Genomic DNA, 21201 nt, shown 5'->3' on the forward strand with positions numbered 1-21201 from the left:
AAATTTATTTTATTCATTCCCTGTAAATGTTACACTTTGTAATTTCTTAGCTATATAAATCATCACAGAATAAGAAATGAGACCTACATGTTGGCAATAAACTTAAATCTGTTCAAATAAAGACTTCACAATGCTCTTTCCAATCATGCATTGCAGCGATTTTCAACTTCTTCATCCCCTGGCACTCATAAACTAATTACAAAAATTCTACAGCACATCAAGAAACTATATATTTTTGCTGATCTGACAAGAAATAGGTATAATTTTAATTCATTTACACTTATGATGGCTATTGTTGTGTTGGCTGTTGTCATTTTTTAAAATTTGACAATCTAAGGGAAAAGAGGTCAGTGCCCCTGACTAAATAGTCATATACGGCATGTTCTAAAAATTTTTGTGGCACAGCAGTTGAAACTCAGTGGTCTATTTCTTTAAAAAAAAAAAAATGCACCACATATTCAACTGAGAAATTAGGCAATTGATGAAAGTTAACCAACCTTAAGCCCAAGGTACACAAACAAATGAACACAAGGTCCACTTAAAGAAGAGAGCTCAGGATAAAAATGTCAGGCGCCCGTGGGTAACTAAATTGCAGCAAGCGATTACCTTGGAGAAGTAAAGCCACCTCTCAACACACTGGGGCTTTTGTTCCTTATCTTCAAAGAACAACCCACTTACATTCAGAATCAAACTCTACATAATACTTGATCACCCCACATCAAAGCACTTTCCTTTTCCTTAATCATTTCTTTTCATTAGAACTAATAAAGAAATGAATTTACATGCTGACTGAGGTTTGTAGCAAATCCCTAGAAAACACAGTCAAGAAATTAATCAATCTGATTTTCGTTTTCATCTCAGTAGAGCCAGCCCACCCCTGCCTGCTCAGTACCTGACAGGTGCGCCTCGGCTGTGCGCAGGCTTCAGCATGACTGTCACTGTGTTGTCAGTTTGATTCAAAGGCGTCTCAAGTTCATACGTCGGCATAGAGGGTGCTGGGGAAAAATGCGTAAGATTGGAGACTCATTATTTCTGGTTTATCATTTCAGTTTTTCTGCCTACTTTCTTTTATAAAGAACATTAGGAAACAGTGCACTTCGATTAAATTGCAGATATCACCTGACCGTGAGCAGCCTTTATGTACCCACCCTACACATAACTGCTAAAACTAGTATATGTTGTCTTCTTTGATCTCAGAGATCAAAGTTGGGAGAGAGCAGGAGCAAGTCTTGTGAGGTGTTTGTAATATTCTGTTTTTCAAGTTTCTGTTTGGATTCTTGCTAAAGGCATGTAGTGAGCTTGTGAAAATCTATTGAGTTGTACATTTATAATTTGTGTTCTTTTCTTCAAAAGTATACTTTAAAGGTATATTTAAAAAATAATTGCTGGGATCATAAAACTGAACTTTACCGTTCTTCCATCTAGGTCAGTGTGTGTGTGTGTGTGTGTGTGTGTGTGTACCAAAGATCCATCAGGGCATTGAAGAGCATGGTAGGAGCCAGAGAGGCCTGTTGAAATTAGTGACCACTGGTGGGCTGTCAGGAAGAGCATGGAGTGGGAAAGATATGGGAATTGAAATAAGAAAGTCATGGGCTTGACTTTTTGTTGTGCTGTGTTTTAACCAGCATAAGAGCTTCAGCACATTATCTGAAGAACTTTAGTTTACTCATCTTTCAAAATAGGAGAATTTATCCTCTATGGCTATTATAAAAATTCAAAACAATATATAAAGAGAGCCCAGCAAATATAATTCTATAAATGTTAGTTTTCTTCCCAATGCGAATCCTATTTCCAAGGCCATTTCATGGCATTATCTGCTTTCTAGATTGTTACCTCTTCCTATGAGAAGACGACACAGAGCTCTCTGGTAATTCTGACACCACCATGGGTAAGGGGAGTCATTTAATAAAGGCTGGGCTGGGAGAGGGCACAGGGCCTCTTTAAGACCCACAGGTTACAGGCACCTGATGAGAATGCTAGAGATCTTTTTACAAATACAGTTTTTAAAATCTCTGATATATAAAAAGGTTTTATGTAAAAGACATGGGCTAGATCTCAGTTCCATTTATTGGATTTTTTCAGCATTAAAAATTAACTCCAATTCCATTAAAAATTAACTCAAATTCATAATACAGAATTACATTTTGTATAGAGAGTAGTTATCTGAGATCCATGAACACAGAAAGTAGGGGCCCATAAATTGTAATTTTTTTGAACTATAAAAATTACACATTTACTCTTGATGAGCCTGTTTAGGCCAATTAAAATGTCAACTACCTTTGCTTTTGGATAGAATTGTATAAACTTGGTGGACTAACAGTGCTCAGGCCTGTATCAACCAGAATTTTCATTTAATAAAAATGGTAGAAATGAATTATTTTTTCTAAAAGAACACATCCTTTAAGATAATAATCTTTTGAAATATGGTAATCATAGGGGAAAATTACAAATAAAGGGGGCTTGGAGGCGTAGTCATTGATATACGTTTCCTCTTTAAATCTCCACGATAAATCCTTGCACCAGATACTGTCATCTTAATACACATCTGGGAGTAAATCACTTGATCAAAATCAGAGAGGAAGTACATAGAAAATTTATAACTAGAACCTGTACTTTCAGATTGCAAGTCCAGTAGTCTCTCTAGTCACTCATCTACATCCTATGTCATTTTTCTAACCTCCCAAGGTCGCCTTCCTCCTTTCTAACTCTCCATATTGTTCTTATAACCTAATGCTTCATATCAAGTATCAGGTGTATATTAAACTTCAGGTCAAGTTTATGCTCATAAATCAAATCTTACACAATGAAAAAATTTCCTTTAAGTTACAATTGCTTAAAAACAAAATTCCAAGCCTTTGTCCTTCAAAACCTAGTAGAACATTTACATTACTTTAGTTTTATTTGCTTTCCTTCATTTCTAAACAAAACTTATAAAACTAGGAATGAGGGACAATATATATAAAATCAGGCTAAATATCACATAGCTTCCCCTGACTAAGTTACCTCCCTCACCCGCCTTCTGCTCATCTACCCCCAACCAAAACAATTAAGCCCAAACTCAAATACTTCCCCCACTCATACCCATGGGGGGAAAATGGAAAAAGAAAATGTCCGTGGAATGTGTTTAGTGCCGTTACATATCCCATACCAGATGGCAACTCCATTTCCCCGAGTCTAAAGCACAAAGAAATTTTCTGCACAGTTGCATATGCCCAGAAATATTTCTCAAATTATATCTTCTGTTGGATGGTGTAACTGAGTCTGTACAAGCAAAGAGCTAGAGGCTGTGTGTGCCTGGTGCAACTCTTCTGGAGTCGCCTTTCTCTTTGGAACAGGAAACTACTAATGGTGAAGGTCCCAAAGAAGGCTGGCTGATCCTTCTGGCACTGACCTCTATATCATGCTGTCTTTCTGTTGTACACACAATCATTTATGAATCATTCCAGAGATTTTTTCAACAATGTTGCTCTGGTAATTGGGACTGTGAAGGGGGTAACAGTGAGCAGAACAGAACCTTCTGCTCACGTCCAAGTGCTCCAATACAAACTGTTGGCTACTTCTCAATACAGAAGGGCCTTAAGCTCCCAGCTTATAAATATTTGTAATATTTCACTTAATTCCATAATTCTGATATTCAGACATCCAAAAGTATTCATCTGAATATAATGGATAAATTTGGGTGAGCTTTGCATACTGGACAATGGGAATGAAAAAGTACAAAACGCCACTTCTGGTAAAAGACATAACTCTGATGAAATACCTGATATTTTGGTGGTGAACTGATTTGTTGCTGGAGGTCCAAACCCCTTAGCTGTGCTAGCTCGGATGGTAAAGGAGTAAGTTGTCCCCGGGTACAGGCCAAAAAACAGAAAGTGGGTTTCATTTCCCAGCTTTGAAACTCTTCCACTTTGATTAGATAAGTCTATTTCTGGGTCAAAGGAACTGACTGCTTTGTAGGTGATCTGCAAGAGAATAAGAATGTGATTAAATATTTGGAGCAGGCAGTTCAAGACTGCATCTTTCTCCGGTAAAGCCCTCTGATGTCTGCACTGTTGCATACCTTACGATAAGCTCTCATGTCCACTTAGACTCTTCAAATCCTAGAGGCAGTGAAAGGGCACAGGAACTCAGCCCAAACCGTTATGAGTTGTTACCTTTGCAGACAGAGGAACTTAAAGCCAGTAGATTAGACCATAAAGGATGAGTTCAGGTTGAAGCTAGTACCTTGAAGTTGTTGATTTTCAAAATGTCATTTTGGAAAACCACATTACAGTTGGTTTCAAACAAAATAATAAAACATACAAGGAGCTCGAACAGAGAAGAACCTGACAAGGGTTAAGGCCTCATCTCTCATGCAGTGGCCACGGCCTGACTGAGCACTGAACAGATTACTGTCTCGCGGAAACGAGTGTTTCCACTCGTTTGCTTTTACGTGTTTTTACCAATGTGCACAAAGATATCTGCCCCCCAAATAAACCCTAGACAAGTGTCGCTGGTTCCCGATGCTATGACCAGTCCTCATGTTGAGTCATATTTACATGTTTTATTTATAGCTGTCCAATAGAACTTTCTGTCATGATGGGTATGTTCTGTTCTGCACTGTTGAATATGGCAGCCACTAGCCACAGGTGGCTTTGAGGCACTCAAAATGTGGCTAGTGAGACTGAGGAACTTCAAATGTAATTTAATATAACTTAAATTAACTAAAATTTAAATTGCCAAATTTAAATTTAAGGAGCTGCCACTTTGAACAGTGAGACTCCAGAAGCTTTCCCGCCTTATTCGCCACAGGACAGGTGTTCAAAGTGCACCGGGACAGTCTGGGATGTGTGAACACAAATATGATGTAGGTGCCTTTCAATTTTGCCCTTTCAAATGAATTTTAAAAGAATTTCACTATAAGTAGTTCATCAACTATTCAAGAGCATACAATTTTAGAGGTGATTACTAACTTCTACCAATTGTAGTGACATAATTTTTAAATGTGGAATATTCAAAAGTTTTAAATTATAAAACTGAACACTTCTCTTGTTTTTAAATAGGCAAACTTACATATAATTTACGTGCATGAACACTAACACTGTTATTATATGAAGTGATAATTGATATTCTTTCTTCTTTATTTATACCATATCATTATAATTAAGGAGACCTCTCTAAAAGAATATTTAGATCGAGTCAACTAAGGTTTGGCAAGAAAACGTTTGCTATATATATTAATCCCTGTGATGACTGGCACTCTCAGAGTCAGGCAGCGTATCTCTGGTTAACCCTCTAGCATATTCCCCCACAAGGTTACTCTGGGTCAAGAGACAAGACCATGAACTTGAGCACTGTCCTGCTGTGTGTGCAGTTCATTTACTCATGCAGGCACCGTGCTCTGAGCGGGGGTCTCATATGGTGATTCAGACATGATACCGGCCCTGGAGGAAGGAGGTAACAGTCTGGGGGGAAGGAGAAAAGCAATTCAACAATTATGATACAGTGTAATTCAAATAAGGACTAGCACTGCCCACCAGGGCTAGGTTAATCTTCTTGTTTATTTTACTGCCTTGTTAAACACTTCAATGAGCACACATGTACTTGTATTTCAGACAAAGTCCAAACTCCCTAATTTTGTGTTTAAGACGCCTACCTCTTCCCCAAAGTTATTGCTGAATACTTGATATGATGACATTATATTACCTTCTGTCCTGGTTACTGTGCTACAAACATGTACTGGGCTTTTCTGACTGCTTTTGCTCACTCATCTGCCTGCAACACCATAGGGTATCTCTGTCCTGTTTCCTTATGCAGATTCACTCCATTCACATTCTGACTCACTTAGCACATTCTGGGAACGCTGTGGTCAGCAGGTGGACACAGACCCTGCCCTCAGGTAACTAAGAATCTGGACTGGGGTGGGTGCAGATGGGTAGAAAGACAATAAGTATATTAATAATTTTAAAACACCAACTTCTACAGAAGAAAAGACACAGGTGCTAAATAAAGAATATTGGGGGGATGGGTAACAGAGGAGTTTTTCTTCCTGCAGTTTCATTACCCAAGGTCAAGCACAGTCTGAAAGTATTAAATGGAAAAATCCAGAAATAAACAATTCATAAGTTTTCAATTGCATGCTGTTCTAAGGAGCGTGATGAAATATAAACTGTCCTGCTTCATCTCGCCTGGGGATATGAATCATCCCTTCATGCAGGGCCTCCCCACTGTGCACACTCCCTACTGGTCAGTCACTTAGCCATCTCGGTTATCGGATCGACTGTTGTGGGACTGCAGTGCTTGTGTTCAAGCAATCACTACTCACAGCACAAGCTGGCAAGTGAGGTATGCCGGGAAGCCGTAAGGTGCGTCCTTTATGTGAAACGGTGTGTACGTATAGGAAAAAACACAGTATATGCAGGGTTCGGTGCTAACTATGCTTTTAGGCATTTGCTTGGGGGGGGGGGCTTGAAATGTATTCTTTGTAGATAAGGGGGGACTGCTGTATAAGTAAAAGCAGGATGCTGTGATAATTCTGAAGGTTTTTGGAGAAAAAAATCCCATAGACATGCTTATTAAATTCCAGGAGAAAAATAACGGGAATTGCACTAATAAATATAAATTGGGATTAGATCACAGAAGTCCTTGAATACTACAATGAAACTTCTTAACATGACCCCTAAATTCTACTTCTTTCCACACTACTTCCTGTCTCAGTCGCCAGTGATTAACTGAGCCCAGTTACCCAAGTGCTGGATCTTGAAGTGCCTGCCTTCAACTCTTGATCCATCAGGGCCCCACCCAGCTAACAAGTCCAGACAGACACTTCTGCTCTACTCTGTGCCCCCGCAACACTCCACTCTCTACTCTATTCACACGTTAGATTTGCATCTGGCACTCATTTCATTCTCTCTATAGTTAGTTGCTGTTAGAACTGTTACTTCTAGTAGAAAAGGGCGGTACTTACTATACTTTTGTCTTCTTCCAACACCTTACACATACTAAATTAAAAAAAACAAACAAACTGGTTGATGCTATTACTCCCATCACCAGGAGTTTGGAGTTTTCTCCCTAGTCAACCAAGAGCTGTATAAATTTAGTGAATTATAATTAAAGTGGTTGGATATATATCCCTGTACATTTGAGAGTATTACTGACTGGTAAACTTCTAGAAATAGGCTTGATGTGATATGCAACGTTTACATTTTGATAAGATACTATATAAGAGGTTGCAAAATATTATGTTCCCATCAACAGTTTATACAGACATACATTTCCCCAAGTCACTGCCTAATATTTGATCTTTACAGCTTAAACTTTCTGTAACACTTGTTTCATTAGTAAGGTTGAGTAGATATATTTTCATATGCTTACATGCCATGTGAATTTTTTCCTATGAGATTCCTCCTCTTACTCTTTATTTTTTCTAATGGAGTGTTTTGTCTATTGTTTCCTTAATCAGCAACAAGTCCATATATGATAGCCACCAGCCTGTTGACTGCTATAAATGTTGAAAATAATTTCCCCAAGTCTTCTGTTTGTGTTTAGACTTTCTTCATGCTATCTTTCATTACTCAGAAGTTTAAATTCTTATGTAAACAAATTTGTCAATCTTTTTTAAAGACTTAGGGGTTTTATGTCAAACTTAGGAAGATAAACGGTTGATCCCTGATAATGGGTTTGAACTGCATGGGTTCTCTTACATGTGGATTTTTGTCAATAAATATGTAGCTGGCCCACTGTATATCCAGGTTCTTCCTTCATGGATTCAGTCAACCAAAGATTAAAAACATTATTTTTGATCTGAGGTAGACTGTGAATCCGCAGATATAGAGGGCCCACTGTACACATTGTTTTATACCATTTTCTATAAGGGACTTGAGCATCTGAGGATTTTGGTGTCCACATGGTGCTCGAACCAATCCCCTGTGGATGCCAAGGGAGGACTTAAGTTTTGGGAGAGTCGAAGTTTACATGTGGATTTCTGACTGTGTGGGGGTTGGCGCCTCAACCCCGTGCTGTTCAAGGTTCAACTGTATTATGAAAATGTCATTCCTATTTTCTTACAGTTTAATTTTTGTGTTTAGATCATGAATCTATTTGGCATTTATTTTTGTATGATGTGAGGTGGGGTTCTTATACAGCATGTTATTCTTATAACGAAATGCTCGTTTACTAACATTCATTAAATTTTATCCATCTGTACATATAAATGAAAACTTGCCCTATAATTTCTACCTTGTATAGTTTGCAAGAGCATGCAGCTGTTAACAGCAGTTACCACTGAAAAGTGAAATTGGGAAGCAAGGCTATTTGATTTTCAATATCCTTTCAGAGAGCAACATTACAATTGTAATTTCATAAAAATTAAAATTTTGATAGCTATTGAGGAAGAATGTAATTATCAGTCCAGGTTTTAGAAAGATGATTGATAAAATTAAGTAGGTGATCAGGATATAAGGTATGAGAGGGGTTGGAGGTAGAAGAAAGGCAAGGAGAAGGGAAAGGAAAGCCTAGTTTGAGATGCTGAAGATGGACGTCAGAGGAATACAAAGGAGAGGCCAAAGAATAAGACCAGAAGAATGCTTAATGCTGTTAATTGCCCTAACTCCTGGCAAAAATGACAAGGTCAAGGTCAGCATTTTGCACTTACTAATAGTTGGTAAGTAAAGAGAGAACTCAACAATAAGGTAAATTTATAGCATATTCATTTATAACATCTATACCATTCAATCTGTTTTTCTTCTCCCCTTCAAACACTAAGTGGGCTCCCTGCCAAAGAAACACCTGTATTATTTATTGCTAAGCTTTTTTCCAACTATGATCATTTAGCTCTCCTTCCACTTTTTACCTGTAGTCAACAGTGTTTCTATGACATAATACAGTGTTCCTAAGGTCCCTGCTTCCCTTTGGGCAACTGTTCTATTTCCTTAACATGACGTCTGTCGCAGGAGTCCGTAGCCATCCAGAGAGGGAACCGAGTCTGGTTCAACATCAGAGCTTGGCTCCAGGAGGAAGCTCTGTGTATCGCTGACTCGGGCGCAGGCTGGGTGAATCACAGCAAGCAGTGCTTCCGCACTAAAGAAGAGCTCCCTCCTGACACCCCATCAAAGGCCGACCTTGAGAAATCTGGAATTCCCTCCTCTCTACTTCTCAAAAACATGGACAAAAGGGAGGGAAAAATTTGGTGGTCAGAAAACTTATACTTAATTGCTTAAGCCTGGTACACACACTTGACATTTTCTCTTTGGTATCTAGAAAAATGAAACAACCTGCTTTACTAGGCCACATCTGATTCTGAAAGCTCTGATTTATGACATTTCCACACATCCCTAAGTGCGCTGCCGGAGCACTTAGATCAGTGTTCAACGGGGAGGTCCTGGCTGCTGAAGCCAGAGAGATTAATGGGCTCTTCTTTTGAATTATTATTCCTATTGTTTCCACATTAAAGTTACTTTATTACACAAAGATGTATTTCAGTGGGATCAGAAAGAAAGAATCTGGATGCTATTGTCTGTCTGTCTAGATACCAACAACATGCGGCCCTTGGAGAGGTGAATTTATTTCTTGGAACTTCAGTTGATTTCAAAGACTGTATCTTTTCTGGTAAAAAAAAAAAAATCATCTGTTATTTTTGATGGCAAGAATCCCCAAAACTGAGACCAAAAAATGGTCATGGGCCAAAAATATTAACTAAAAGATTCTGTTCACTGAGAAAAAAAGTACAAACTTATTTGATTTAATTATAAAACATTATATAGTTAAGCCATGAATTTCCGTAACACTTGATTCTCTTACAATGAAGCATCCATAACTTAACATGGTAGTCCTTTGATCTCTTATCTTACTTTGTTTAGCTTTCAATTAATAATGGTTTTTTTTGCATTTCAATCCCAATTTTCAAAAGGTACGAGGCAACATCAATGTGAGGCTAGTTGGGGCAGGAAAGGGGGTAGCAGCGAGTACTGTCTGACAGCTGATCTGCTCAGGCTTTTGTCAGTAGCTCTGAAAGGTATTCAAGCAGAGATGCCATAGACGTAGCTGTCGTGAGTTTTAGAAACCTAACAACATATAATTTGTTGAATTTGCATTCAGATAAATGCTTGCTTAAAAAAATGCACCTGCTTGTTTCTATGACAATGGGCGTCGTAAAATGATGCTCACGCAGATGTGATGATGACTGTTACCCCGTTTTGCTGTTATTTTCTTCCTTGAACAATTCATCAAATTCTCTGTTATCTATCATTCAACCATTTGATATGCCTCAGTAGACAAATTATGTCACAGATGTCTAACATATGTTTTCCTAATACTAAGAAACCAAAAGACATTATTCTATTGTTACTTCTGAGACAACATCTATTGACTTTGCTAATTGAATAATCAGCATTCTTGTATAATTCAGTAGTAAACTATTTTATAGTCAGCAAGAACAGGATTCTGTGTTTGCCTCCTAATCAATGTATACTTCAAAATACTTGTTGTTTTTAATAAAGTTGATTCAAAAACATATTATCTTGTATCTTTATGTATAATATATAATCTGGAAACATCCAAATCATTATAAATACGCATCCTGAAAACATACATAATTCAAAAACTCACTTTTAATTTTTTCTCCTACATAGTAACCATTATAACTGTTCAAAGCATTAAACTTCTTAAAAGACATGATGCTATTATGAATTTTTAAATACTAGATAGTCTAGTTGTCATAAAAATTATAACAAAAATTAAATTATTAACAAATACAAAAAGTACCTCATATAAAGTGATGACACCATATGTTTGAATTGGTTCTCGCCACTGAAGAAATATCTTCTCTTCAAAGGTGCTTCCTTGAATGGATTCAGTAGGAACAGCACCTGGCACTAGAAGGGGAAAAAAGAAATCAATACATGTTCAAGGAACAAAGCAAAAAAAAAAAGATATTTCTAGGCTTGATAGGTTTTTAACTTTTTATTGAAGCATACAATTTTAATAATCCATAGATATACTCAATTTTCTTTTAAAAATCTAAAATTCAAAACCATTTTAACTACACTTTCCCTATAAAGAAACAAAATTCCCTCATTTTTTCTTTAAAGTTCGAATCAATTAGATGAAACTTAGTAATCAACTTTTAAATAAACTTTTTCATTCTTCATAAACAAATAAAGAAGGCTATAGAGCAATGAGAATTCCCACACCTTGCCTGTGAGCGCACAAATCAGTGCAGCCATTTTAGAAAATAATGGCGGTATTGAAGCAAAGTTGAAGAAGCATGTACCATACGATCCAATAACCCAACCTCCAGGAATATTCTCCAGTAATATTCTTGTAGATATATTCCAGGAAACATACACTACTAGGATGTCAATATAGCAGCATTTTAAAACAAAACTAATAAACTTGAGATAAACTAAACATTAATGAATTATTTCCTTTTCATATTCACACAGTAAAATACAAAAATGATTGAAAATAAATGGCAACTATAACACTGAGTGACAAAAGCATGTCAAAGAATATAGATGAACTACTCTACTTATATTAGTGTATCTATTAACATATACACTAACTAGAAGTTTTATAAATATTTGATATAGATATTTTAAATATTTATTTATTTATTTATTTATAATATAAGAGATATGGGAAAGTTTGATGCCATTTCTTTAAAACTTAAAATTGTAACACCTTTTGATTATTTGTAAGAAAATCTAATAAACATAAGGAAAGATAGAAATTTACTTGCCAACTTTCTAAAAGATAACATTTAATATTGTTTAAAAATACTGTTTATCTCATCTTTATATAAATTCAGTTTTAAGTATGCTTTATATTATATACAATTCAGTGTATTAGTGTGTACCCTATTTATAAACCAGTATAAAAATACTACTTACAAATGTACATCTATTTGGGGATCATGGTCAAAACTGTTTGTAATGGTGAGAGTAATGAAAAAGTAGTTGGGGAGGACTCACACTTCTGAGTTTCAAAAGTTACTATAAAGCTATAGTATCAAGACACTGTGTTATTAGCCTAAGGACTGACCTATAGATCAGTGGAATAGAATTGAAGGTACAGAAATAAAACCCCACTTTGCAGTCAATTGATTTTTATCAAGGGTGTGAGGAAAATTCAATGGGGACAGAATAATGTTTCAACAAGTGGTGTTTAACAACTGGATATCCACATGCAGAAGCATGAAGTTGGGTTCGTAACACATACCATGTATAAAAGATATATCAAAATAGATTAAAGAGCTAAATGTAAGAGTTATAACTACAAAACTCTTAGAAGAACACATAGGTATAAATCTTCATGATCTTGGATTAGGCAGTGGCTCTCAGGGAGAATATGGTGCCTCACAGGAACTTAGGTCTACTACCTGTTTTAGAAGTTCTAGGAATTCAGGATTTGGGATATTTAGTCTTAAGATCTAAGTTTGTGGAACTGAGCCTTATTCTGCCTAGTGATGTCCTAAACAGTAATAAAAATAAACTTATTCCACAAACTTTCTCATGAAATAAATACTATTTCAATAAAAATACTATACTACAATAAAATTCACAATGTTGGAAACTTCTGGCCAAGATGGAGGCGTAGGTAGATACACTTTTCCTCTTTGTACAACCAAAAGAAGGTCACCTACAAACTTAAAAACAAAAAGTAACCAGAACTGCCAGAAAATAGATGTGTATGGAAGTCCCACAATCAAGGAGTTAAAGAAGAAACATTCATCCAGATTGGTAGGAGGGGTGGAGACGGGCAGCCGGGCCAGAGAGGACTCACAGCAAGGTGGTAGCTGGTGAGGCAGTGGCTGGTAGACCAGGAGGTCCCACATCTGTGTGCAGATAAACCAGGAGGAACAACTGGGGAGCAAGACAGATTGCGCGACCCAGGATTCCAGCACAGGGAAATAAAACTTCAAAACTTTTGACTGTAAAAACCGGTTGGGGTTGTGGCAGTGGGAGAAACTCCTAGCTTCACAGGAGAGTTCATTGGAGAGACCCACAGGTTAGAGGTCTATAAGGTTATAAGGTACATAAGCCCACCCACCCAGGAATCAGCACCAGAAGGGCCCAATTTGCTTGTGGGTAGCAGGGGAAGTGACTGAAGCCAGCTGAAAGCCCAGCAAGTGGCATTGTTCCCTCTCTGACCCCTCCCCCACATACAGCACCACAAAACAGCCAAGTGGGTTGCCTGGCCCTGGCAAATACCTAAAGCTCTGCCCATTACAACATAACAGGTGCACTGAGACAAAAAAATATGGCCCAAAATGAAAGAACAGATCAAGCTCTAAAAATAGAAATAAGCGATGAAGAGATAGCCAACCTATCAGATGCAGAGATCAAAACACTGGTAATCAGGATGCTCACAGAAATGGTTCATTATGGTTGCAAAATAGAGGAAGAAGTGAAGGCTATGCAAAGTGAACTAAAGGAAAATGTACAGGAAACCAGCAGTGACAGGAAGGAAACCGGAACTCAAATCAATGGTTTGGAGCAGAAGGAAGAAAGAAACATTCAACCAGAACAGAATGAAGAAACAAGAATTCAAAAAAATGAGGAGAGGCTTAGGAACCTGTAGGACAACTTTAAACATTCCAACATCCGAATCATAGGGGTGTCAGAAGGAGAAAAGGAAGAGCAAGAGATTGAAAACTTATTTGATAACATAGTGAAGGACAGCTTCCCCAATCTAGCAAAGGAAATAGACTTCCAAGAAGTCCAGGAAGCTCAGAGAGTCCCATAGAAGTTGGATCCAGGAAGCACACACCAAGGTACATCATAATTACATTACCCAAGATTAAAGACAAGGAGGGAATCTTAAAGGCAGCAAGAGAAAAGGACACAGTTACATACAAAGGAGTTCCCATACGATTGTCAGCTGATTTCTCAAAAGAAATCTTGCAGGCAAGAAGGGGCTGGAAAGAGGTATTTGAAGTCATGAAAGGCAAGGACCTACATCCAAGATTACTCTATCCAGCAAAGCTATCATTTAGAATGGAAGGGCAGATAAAGTGCTTCCCAGATAAGGTCAAGTGAAAGGAGTTCATTTTCACCAAGCCCTTATTATATGAAATGTTAAAGGGACTTATCTAAGAAAAAGATGATGATCAAAAACATGAACAGTAAAATGACAATAAACTCAGAATTATCAACAACTGAACCTAAAACAAAAACAAAAAGAAAAACAAACTAAGTAAACAACTAGAACAGGAACAGATTCACAGAACTGGAGATAACATGGAGGGTTATCAGCAGGGAGAGAGAGGGGGAGAATAGGGGAAAAGGCACAGAGAATAAGAAGCATAAATGGTAGGTACAAAATAGACAGGGGGAGGGTAAGAATAGTATAGGAAATGGAGAAGACAAAGACCTTATATGTACGAACCATGGAGATGAACTAAGGTAGGGGAATGCTGGTAGGAGTGGGGTGCAGGGCAGAGGGGAATAAAGGGGGGAATGGGACAACTGTAATAGCATAATCAATAAAATATATTAAAAATAAAAAAATAAAATTCACAATGTTGGTAGATAAGTACTGTCCCCACCATTCTTTTCTCTTCAAATATAGTATCATTGGACAATTATTCTATTTATGTTTCTCTTTGCTCTATATTTTTTGAAGTACTTTTGTTGTGGTTGTTGTTAGGAAAAATAATTTGAAATAAAAGTTTTTCTATAGCCAGAGACATTGAAATAAAGAGCAAACTGAATGGAGTACTACGCAGCAGAAAGAAAGAAGGAGCTCCTACCCTTCCTGACAGCATAGATGGGTCTGGAGAGCATTATGCTAAGTGAAATAAGCCAGGCTGAGAAAGCAAAATACCATATGATTTCATCTATAAGTGGAACTTAATCAACAAAATAAACAAGCAAGCAAAATATAACCAGAGACATTGAAATAAAGAACAAACTGACAGTAGCCTGAGGGGAGGGGTGAGAGGATAATGGGAGGGGGGAAGGGGGATGTGTCGTCAAGGAACAGGTATAAAAAGGGGTGGGAGGTGGGGATGGCTGGGGTGGGGAGGAGTGGTGGGAGGAAAAACAACAGTAAAAAAAATAAAAATTTTTCTAATTAACTGGATGAAAAATAATATATTTTTATTTGGCAAATAATACATGCCCTAACTTCAGAGACTAGCAAGATCATTTAAACAAACAAAAAAATAAGTCATTCTATTTCTAGCTCATGTCTGTTCTCAATTTGAAACCTAAACATATTGAGTGGTTTCATGCTTCAGAAAGACATATCTGCTCATCTCTAGAAATGACTGCATATATAACCCTCTCTCATCGATTAAAACATTACTGTTGATTAAAATATAAATTAAATGATTATCAACAAACTTTATTGTTTTATTTAAAGACTAATAAAATACTTTTGAGTGTTTATTACATACTGAATGTTATGTATATTGCTATGTAACAACAGATAGCTTCTTCTCAAGTAGTTTATAGTTAAGAGAAAAATATTGTATGTAACAAGAAGAGAACAAGGAAGGGACATGACTAGTTGCTTCGAATTATTACAACAATAACTGTACTACTCACCTACTAACGAACCCTATCTGGCAGCTACAAATAGCTGTCTATGTAAATTCCTTCTAACCCTCATATGCCTGATTACTGTAGTTATTCTCAGCCTTCCAGATGAGGAAATGAAGGCTCAGAGATTTAAAGATCGAATCAAATGCAAAAAAGGTGTGAAGGATGAGAGAAAAGTGGGGCTGGAAGTGTTGGAGACAGCCTTATGAAGGACTTGAAACTTGAGAACTTTGGAGGGTAATGGAGGAGGTGGAACCAAAAGGCAGCCAGATAGGAAGGCAGGTGGTGCATGACAACAGGAGATGAGGAAGAGCCAGGGATATAGGAAGTGTGGCATAAAGGACGGATGCTGAGGTGACATTTTTGCAGAATGAGCTGCAGTGGAGAAAGTTACTAGTTTTAGAGTATAAGCCAAGAACACAGAAGACCTTGAAAGTCAAGACCTGGATAAAGAGAGTCATTGAAGATTCTTGTGGAGAGAGTGACATGATGCAAATATATTTTAATGATTAGTTTAGTGAGTGAGTAAGGTGACATTAGAATGGGGAAAAGCTGGAACCGCAAAGAAAGGGTAGGAACTATTACAGAAATTTCAGTATAAAATAATGAGAATCTGAGTATATGTTGTGGAAGTTAAGAGAAAAGAACAGACTAATATCACGGAAGTAGATATAACAGGAGTCAGAATCAAATTAAACATTGAAATGCAGGGGAGAAAGGGTCGAGGGATAACCTGTTGACAATGCTGACACCTTCATTCTTATTTCCTGCAAGATGAGGAAGAGTTGGAAGAAATAAAAATAGGGCTTCCAGTCTCAGCCTTAACTACTATAAAACTAATACTCTGAACAAAAATAATTGTAGTAAAACAACTATTTGATAATTGTAGCAACCAACTATTTTAAGTATGGCGGGACTTTAAAGGGGTACATAAAAAAAAGAGAGAAGGATGTGGGGTGAGTCCCTCATTTACTTTGGCTGTTTCCATGTTTTTCTTCTATAGCAATATGCATAGTATTGTATAAGCAACACAACAAATACTTAAAATAATTTGTTAGCTCTTTAAATGACATAATAAAGTATTACAAATATTTAATTTGTTATAATCAATGATCAAAGATCATAATCAGCTACATGAAGAAACAAAAAATTAAACATGTACATTTCCCCCCCAAAATAAGTAAGTACATTTACTTTATGAGCTTTCCAAGTTCATTTGAGACTTACTGGGATGCTGACAAATGAATTTTAGGTCAAATATATGACACATTATCACTGCATTTTACATGCTGTATGAGCACGATTGTGCATCCCCTGTATAGTCCATGTAAAAGCACATTTATATCCATGCTATTTGATTTGAGATGTAACTTCACTATTTTAAATTAGAGATTAATTGCAATTGTGTATTTACTTGTATCGATGAGTCACGGTAACATGTGTAGTTTATTCGTTAAATTCTTGTTTATTAAGGTAATGCCCAATTATAACACTGTTCCTATGGGAAAATATGATCTATTTCATGACCGTAAACCTAATGAGGTGATTTCGCAGCACTGCACTGAAAAGTAAGGGCAGCCTCTATTTTCGGCTGAATTTTTATCTGAACTATGAAAAATGTTTCAGATATCCCTTTAAATATATTTAAATAAACTTTTCATACAAATGATCTAGTACCCTAAATAGTAAGTCTTCAGCCCAACATAATAAAACTTGAACAAAATTTTTTTTACAGCAATATAGAATTATTATACACAGAAAAGTAACTTTATGACTCATAATATGAATTCAAATAAACTTCTACATCTTTATTCTCCATACTATTTTTAATCACTGTATACAAAAGCACAGATACATGTTTTTATTTTATTATTCAACATAGTAAATAATTCTTCCTTCCAGTTTCATTATAAAGATATCAATTTAAAAAGCTGCTTTTTTAAAAGGATATAGATTTCACATAAACACATTTTCAGTGGGGAAGGAGCATAAGGGGATTAAATGGTAGTGGAAAAAAATACAATAAATTTTTTTTAAAAAGAAATACAATCTGAAAAGAACTTAAAAAAAAAAGTACTCACGATCTTCATCCGTCTGTACTATGAGTTCTTGACTTTCCTTCCTCCCCTCAGGATTCATGAGGATGAGTTTCACACTAACATTGGTATACGGTGAGAGGTTAGTGATCGTATGTTGAGGGTGTGAATTATCTGTGTCCCAGCTTACTTCTTCTCGAACCTGTTCCTGTCCTCCAACCTGGTAACAGTAGTGGACTGTGAGATTGTAACTATGGCAACGAGTCACATTATAGCCAAATGGCTCCCAGCGGATAGTGATTTGTCGAGATTTGACTTCTACTACTTCCAGTTTTCTTGGCCCTCGCATGGGATCTATTTAGAAAAGAAAAGAAGAAAAAAGGAAACTTAAAAGAAAAGAATTTTAAAAGCTCTGGTAAAGCCCAGATGTCACAATGAGTCCTACTTGTCCCTCATATCTGGTCTCCTCATCTTCTGGAATAGTAAAATCTGTAAATTTTATCAGGGCATAAGGCTACCCAGAGTAAGGACTAAATAAAAATTCCAAGCTCTTCTGCAGTGAGATGTGGCCATGTGCCTAAGTTCTGGTGAAGGACAGAAAAGATGAGAAGTCAAGAACAGGTTCTGGCAGGTGTCCTTATAAAGAAGGCGTTCGCCATCTTTGTTGTCTTCTTTCCTATGAGCTAAATTGAGGATAGGATGTCTGTTGCTCATGCAGCCATGATGAAACATGAGACTCTTACCCATTAAGAATTCAAGGCAAAAATGAAGAAGGAGCTACAGTTCCTCATATCTGAGTTACCATACCAGCTTTGAATTGCCCACTTCCAAATTTTTCATTAGAGAGAAATAAAATGTTTTTATTTAAGCCTATTTTCCTCTGGGTCTCTGATGTAAAAAACCAATCTTTTTTTAAAATTAAATGTATTGGGGTGACATTGGTTCATAAAATTATATAGGTTTCAAGTATACAATTCTACGACACATCATCTGTATATTGCATTGTGTGCCCACCACGCAATGCATATATTTGACCCCCTCTATCCTTTACTATCCTCCATCCCCCTCTCCTCTGGTAACTATGGTTATGTGTCTATAAATTTTCGTTGGTTTCTTTTTCTTGTTTTTTCATTTGTTGCTTTCCATTTTATATCCCGCATATGAGTGAGAAAACCAATTTTAATGAGAAGATAGATATCTTTTTAAATTAATTTATAATTATATAGTTGGAAAACATAAAAGATTGAGAATCCACCATGAAATAATATAGTGATGAAAGAGCATAAACTTCTGAGCAGAACTCCAGGTCTTTTGAGATTTCATTTGTATACAATTCCATAAATCAATGCTAAAATAGTTCTTTCCTATCCCTCACAACATCTTAGTATTATTATCCCTTAGGCTGAGCTCTGGATACAGAGTTTCAAGCTTAGAAACTTAAATTACATTCAGGGAATATAAACATTTTGAATGGTTTAAAGGAAAGAATATATACAAAGAAAGCTTAAACTTGTTTATGAAATGATGATAAAAATACAATAACACTAAATACATAATGTTTATTGAGCACTACATGCTACACACTTTTCTAAAAAGTTTACTTTTCCTGGATTTTGGGAGGACCTAATCTAAAATGATCTGCTTTGGTATATTCGTAAATACATTTGATCCATATATTTTGGTTTTTCTTTTCCTGAATTGTGGTCATCATATATGAATTTAAAGTGATCTACAACTGGTAAGAGAAAATGAGCATGAAAACTTGAGAAATAATAACTACCATTTACTGTATGTGCACTTACAGAGTACATAAGCCTCTTTATGTATATTCTCTACTCCTCGAAACAATCCTGAGGATTAAGCACTATTTCCCCCAATATACAGATGAAAAAAGTTGTGGCCAACATTAGTTCAATAGTTTGATGAGGACCAAGATTTGACTGCGGCACTTGAATTCATATCCATCTGACAGCTAAACACATGTGGCCTCAACTCTACTGCATAGTCTCTACCAAAAACGAAGAAAACAAGATAAAAAGAAATCAGGGTGTTAAAGACACCTAAAATATGATCACAGAATGTACTAAATATCCCATGTATTTTACTCTTGGGTCAAAAATGCTGGAAACAATCCTTCTCCCTTCTCCTAATTCCAGAGAAGCGGGGTCCCTGGCCATGTTCCCCAGCTCAGCTTTCCCAGACAACCCTATCTATCTACACTTTGCAGTGGCTGGAAATTTGTCTGGACCATTATTGAGTTCATTTCTTGATTTGCATCTGCATAGTATACATTCCTTATTATCTCATCATTTAGGACCTAGAGAGAACTTAGAACCATCCTCTTTCCCTGAAACCTCCAAAAATTGAAAATGTTGAAAGTGAAATAATGTTTTGGTGTTTTACATGCTAGTTGGGATTAATCGGTCAGATATCTGCTAAAACCATAAAATGCAGTTAATCATGATTATTCACGCTACTCCATCTTGTAATAATTCTAGAAACCAAGGATGAGAGAGATGAAAACACCCCTAGAGAAACTTGAGTGGAATTCTCATGGAATATTCCTTTTTATAAAATTAATTTTTTATACTTAAGTTACTAGTGTTAGGGAACATATCATAAATAAGTTATTTAGAAATAACATTGAAAGTCTTTTTCCCAGTCTACAGACTTCACACTGTAGAGGAAATGTCTAATTTTGTATAATTCTTCATTAGTTTGTAAAAACTTTTAATAAGCTCCAGATCCCTAATACATAAACAGATTAGCATGCATCTCTTTGCCCCTTTCCTTATTAATCACAAGTCTCCACAAGGACTGTTCTTAAGCATTTCCCCAAGCTTTTCATCAATTTTACTTACTAATAAAATGACTAAGTGCTTCAAATATTAGTTTAAACAAGCAATGCAGTTCTAATTTGATTTCAATAGAAAACTACTTTTCACTGTATAAATAAGTCTATATCATTTCAGTATCTCTTAGTCGAGAGAATATACACATGAATTAAGAGCCAGGATTAAAAAAAAAAAAACAAAGATTCTACCTGTCCACTTACTGTTTTCTTGAAAAGCCTACTCCCTTTCTCTCTGTTATTACCTGTCGGAATTTCACCATGGTGAAACTATGTTTCACACTTCCCATAAATTTGCTGAGTATAACAGCTAAACTTAGCACAAAACAAGCATCTCTGTGACCAAGGCTCCAGAGCCCCTATTGTCATGAGTGGTAATTAAGATTTGAGAAAGAGGCTGTGTATATAAGGTTTACATCTCAGATGAAAAAAGGCTTGTGTTCACTGGCTTCCACTTTCTAACCAAAATTAACCATCTTACCGAGCTTTTCCAAACAGAGTATTTCCTTTGTGGCCTTTATGGGCCTTTGTCTACAATATAGTTCTATTCTATTTCCTAATATGTCAATTATCAACATGGTAGGGACAAATGAGTTCTACACTGACTCAGATTCCTAAACACTTCGCCCATTTGTCAAACACTTAACAGAGAACCAAGTACCTGTGATAATATCCTCCTTTGGTGATAGCATTGACAGGTTAAGTCCAATGACTAAGGGAATGCGACAATCATTTCAACTCATCCTTAGCAAATGGCCTGATTTCATTGTTTCTTTTTTCCTTTCTTCCGTCA

The 21201-nt window shown here is 36.5% G+C and overlaps 1 protein-coding gene across 2 annotated transcripts in view; it reads right to left on the reverse strand.

The window, feature by feature from the left end:
• Nucleotides 1–21201, reverse strand: part of PTPRM (protein tyrosine phosphatase receptor type M) — a 788021-nt gene that overhangs the window by 302667 nt on the left and 464153 nt on the right. For both annotated transcript variants that reach the window (XM_045187759.2, XM_024580360.4), the window contains exons 8-11: nucleotides 17603–17911; nucleotides 10741–10850; nucleotides 3761–3962; nucleotides 893–995 (exon numbers count right to left, since the gene is read on the reverse strand). In XM_045187759.2, coding sequence (XP_045043694.1) covers nucleotides 893–995; nucleotides 3761–3962; nucleotides 10741–10850; nucleotides 17603–17911 — 724 coding nt within the window. The remainder of the gene's footprint in view (nucleotides 1–892; nucleotides 996–3760; nucleotides 3963–10740; nucleotides 10851–17602; nucleotides 17912–21201) is intronic.

The sequence above is a fragment of the Desmodus rotundus genome, chromosome 10, assembly GCF_022682495.2.
Source record: "Desmodus rotundus isolate HL8 chromosome 10, HLdesRot8A.1, whole genome shotgun sequence".
In the NCBI taxonomy this organism is placed as follows: Eukaryota; Metazoa; Chordata; class Mammalia; order Chiroptera; family Phyllostomidae; genus Desmodus; species Desmodus rotundus.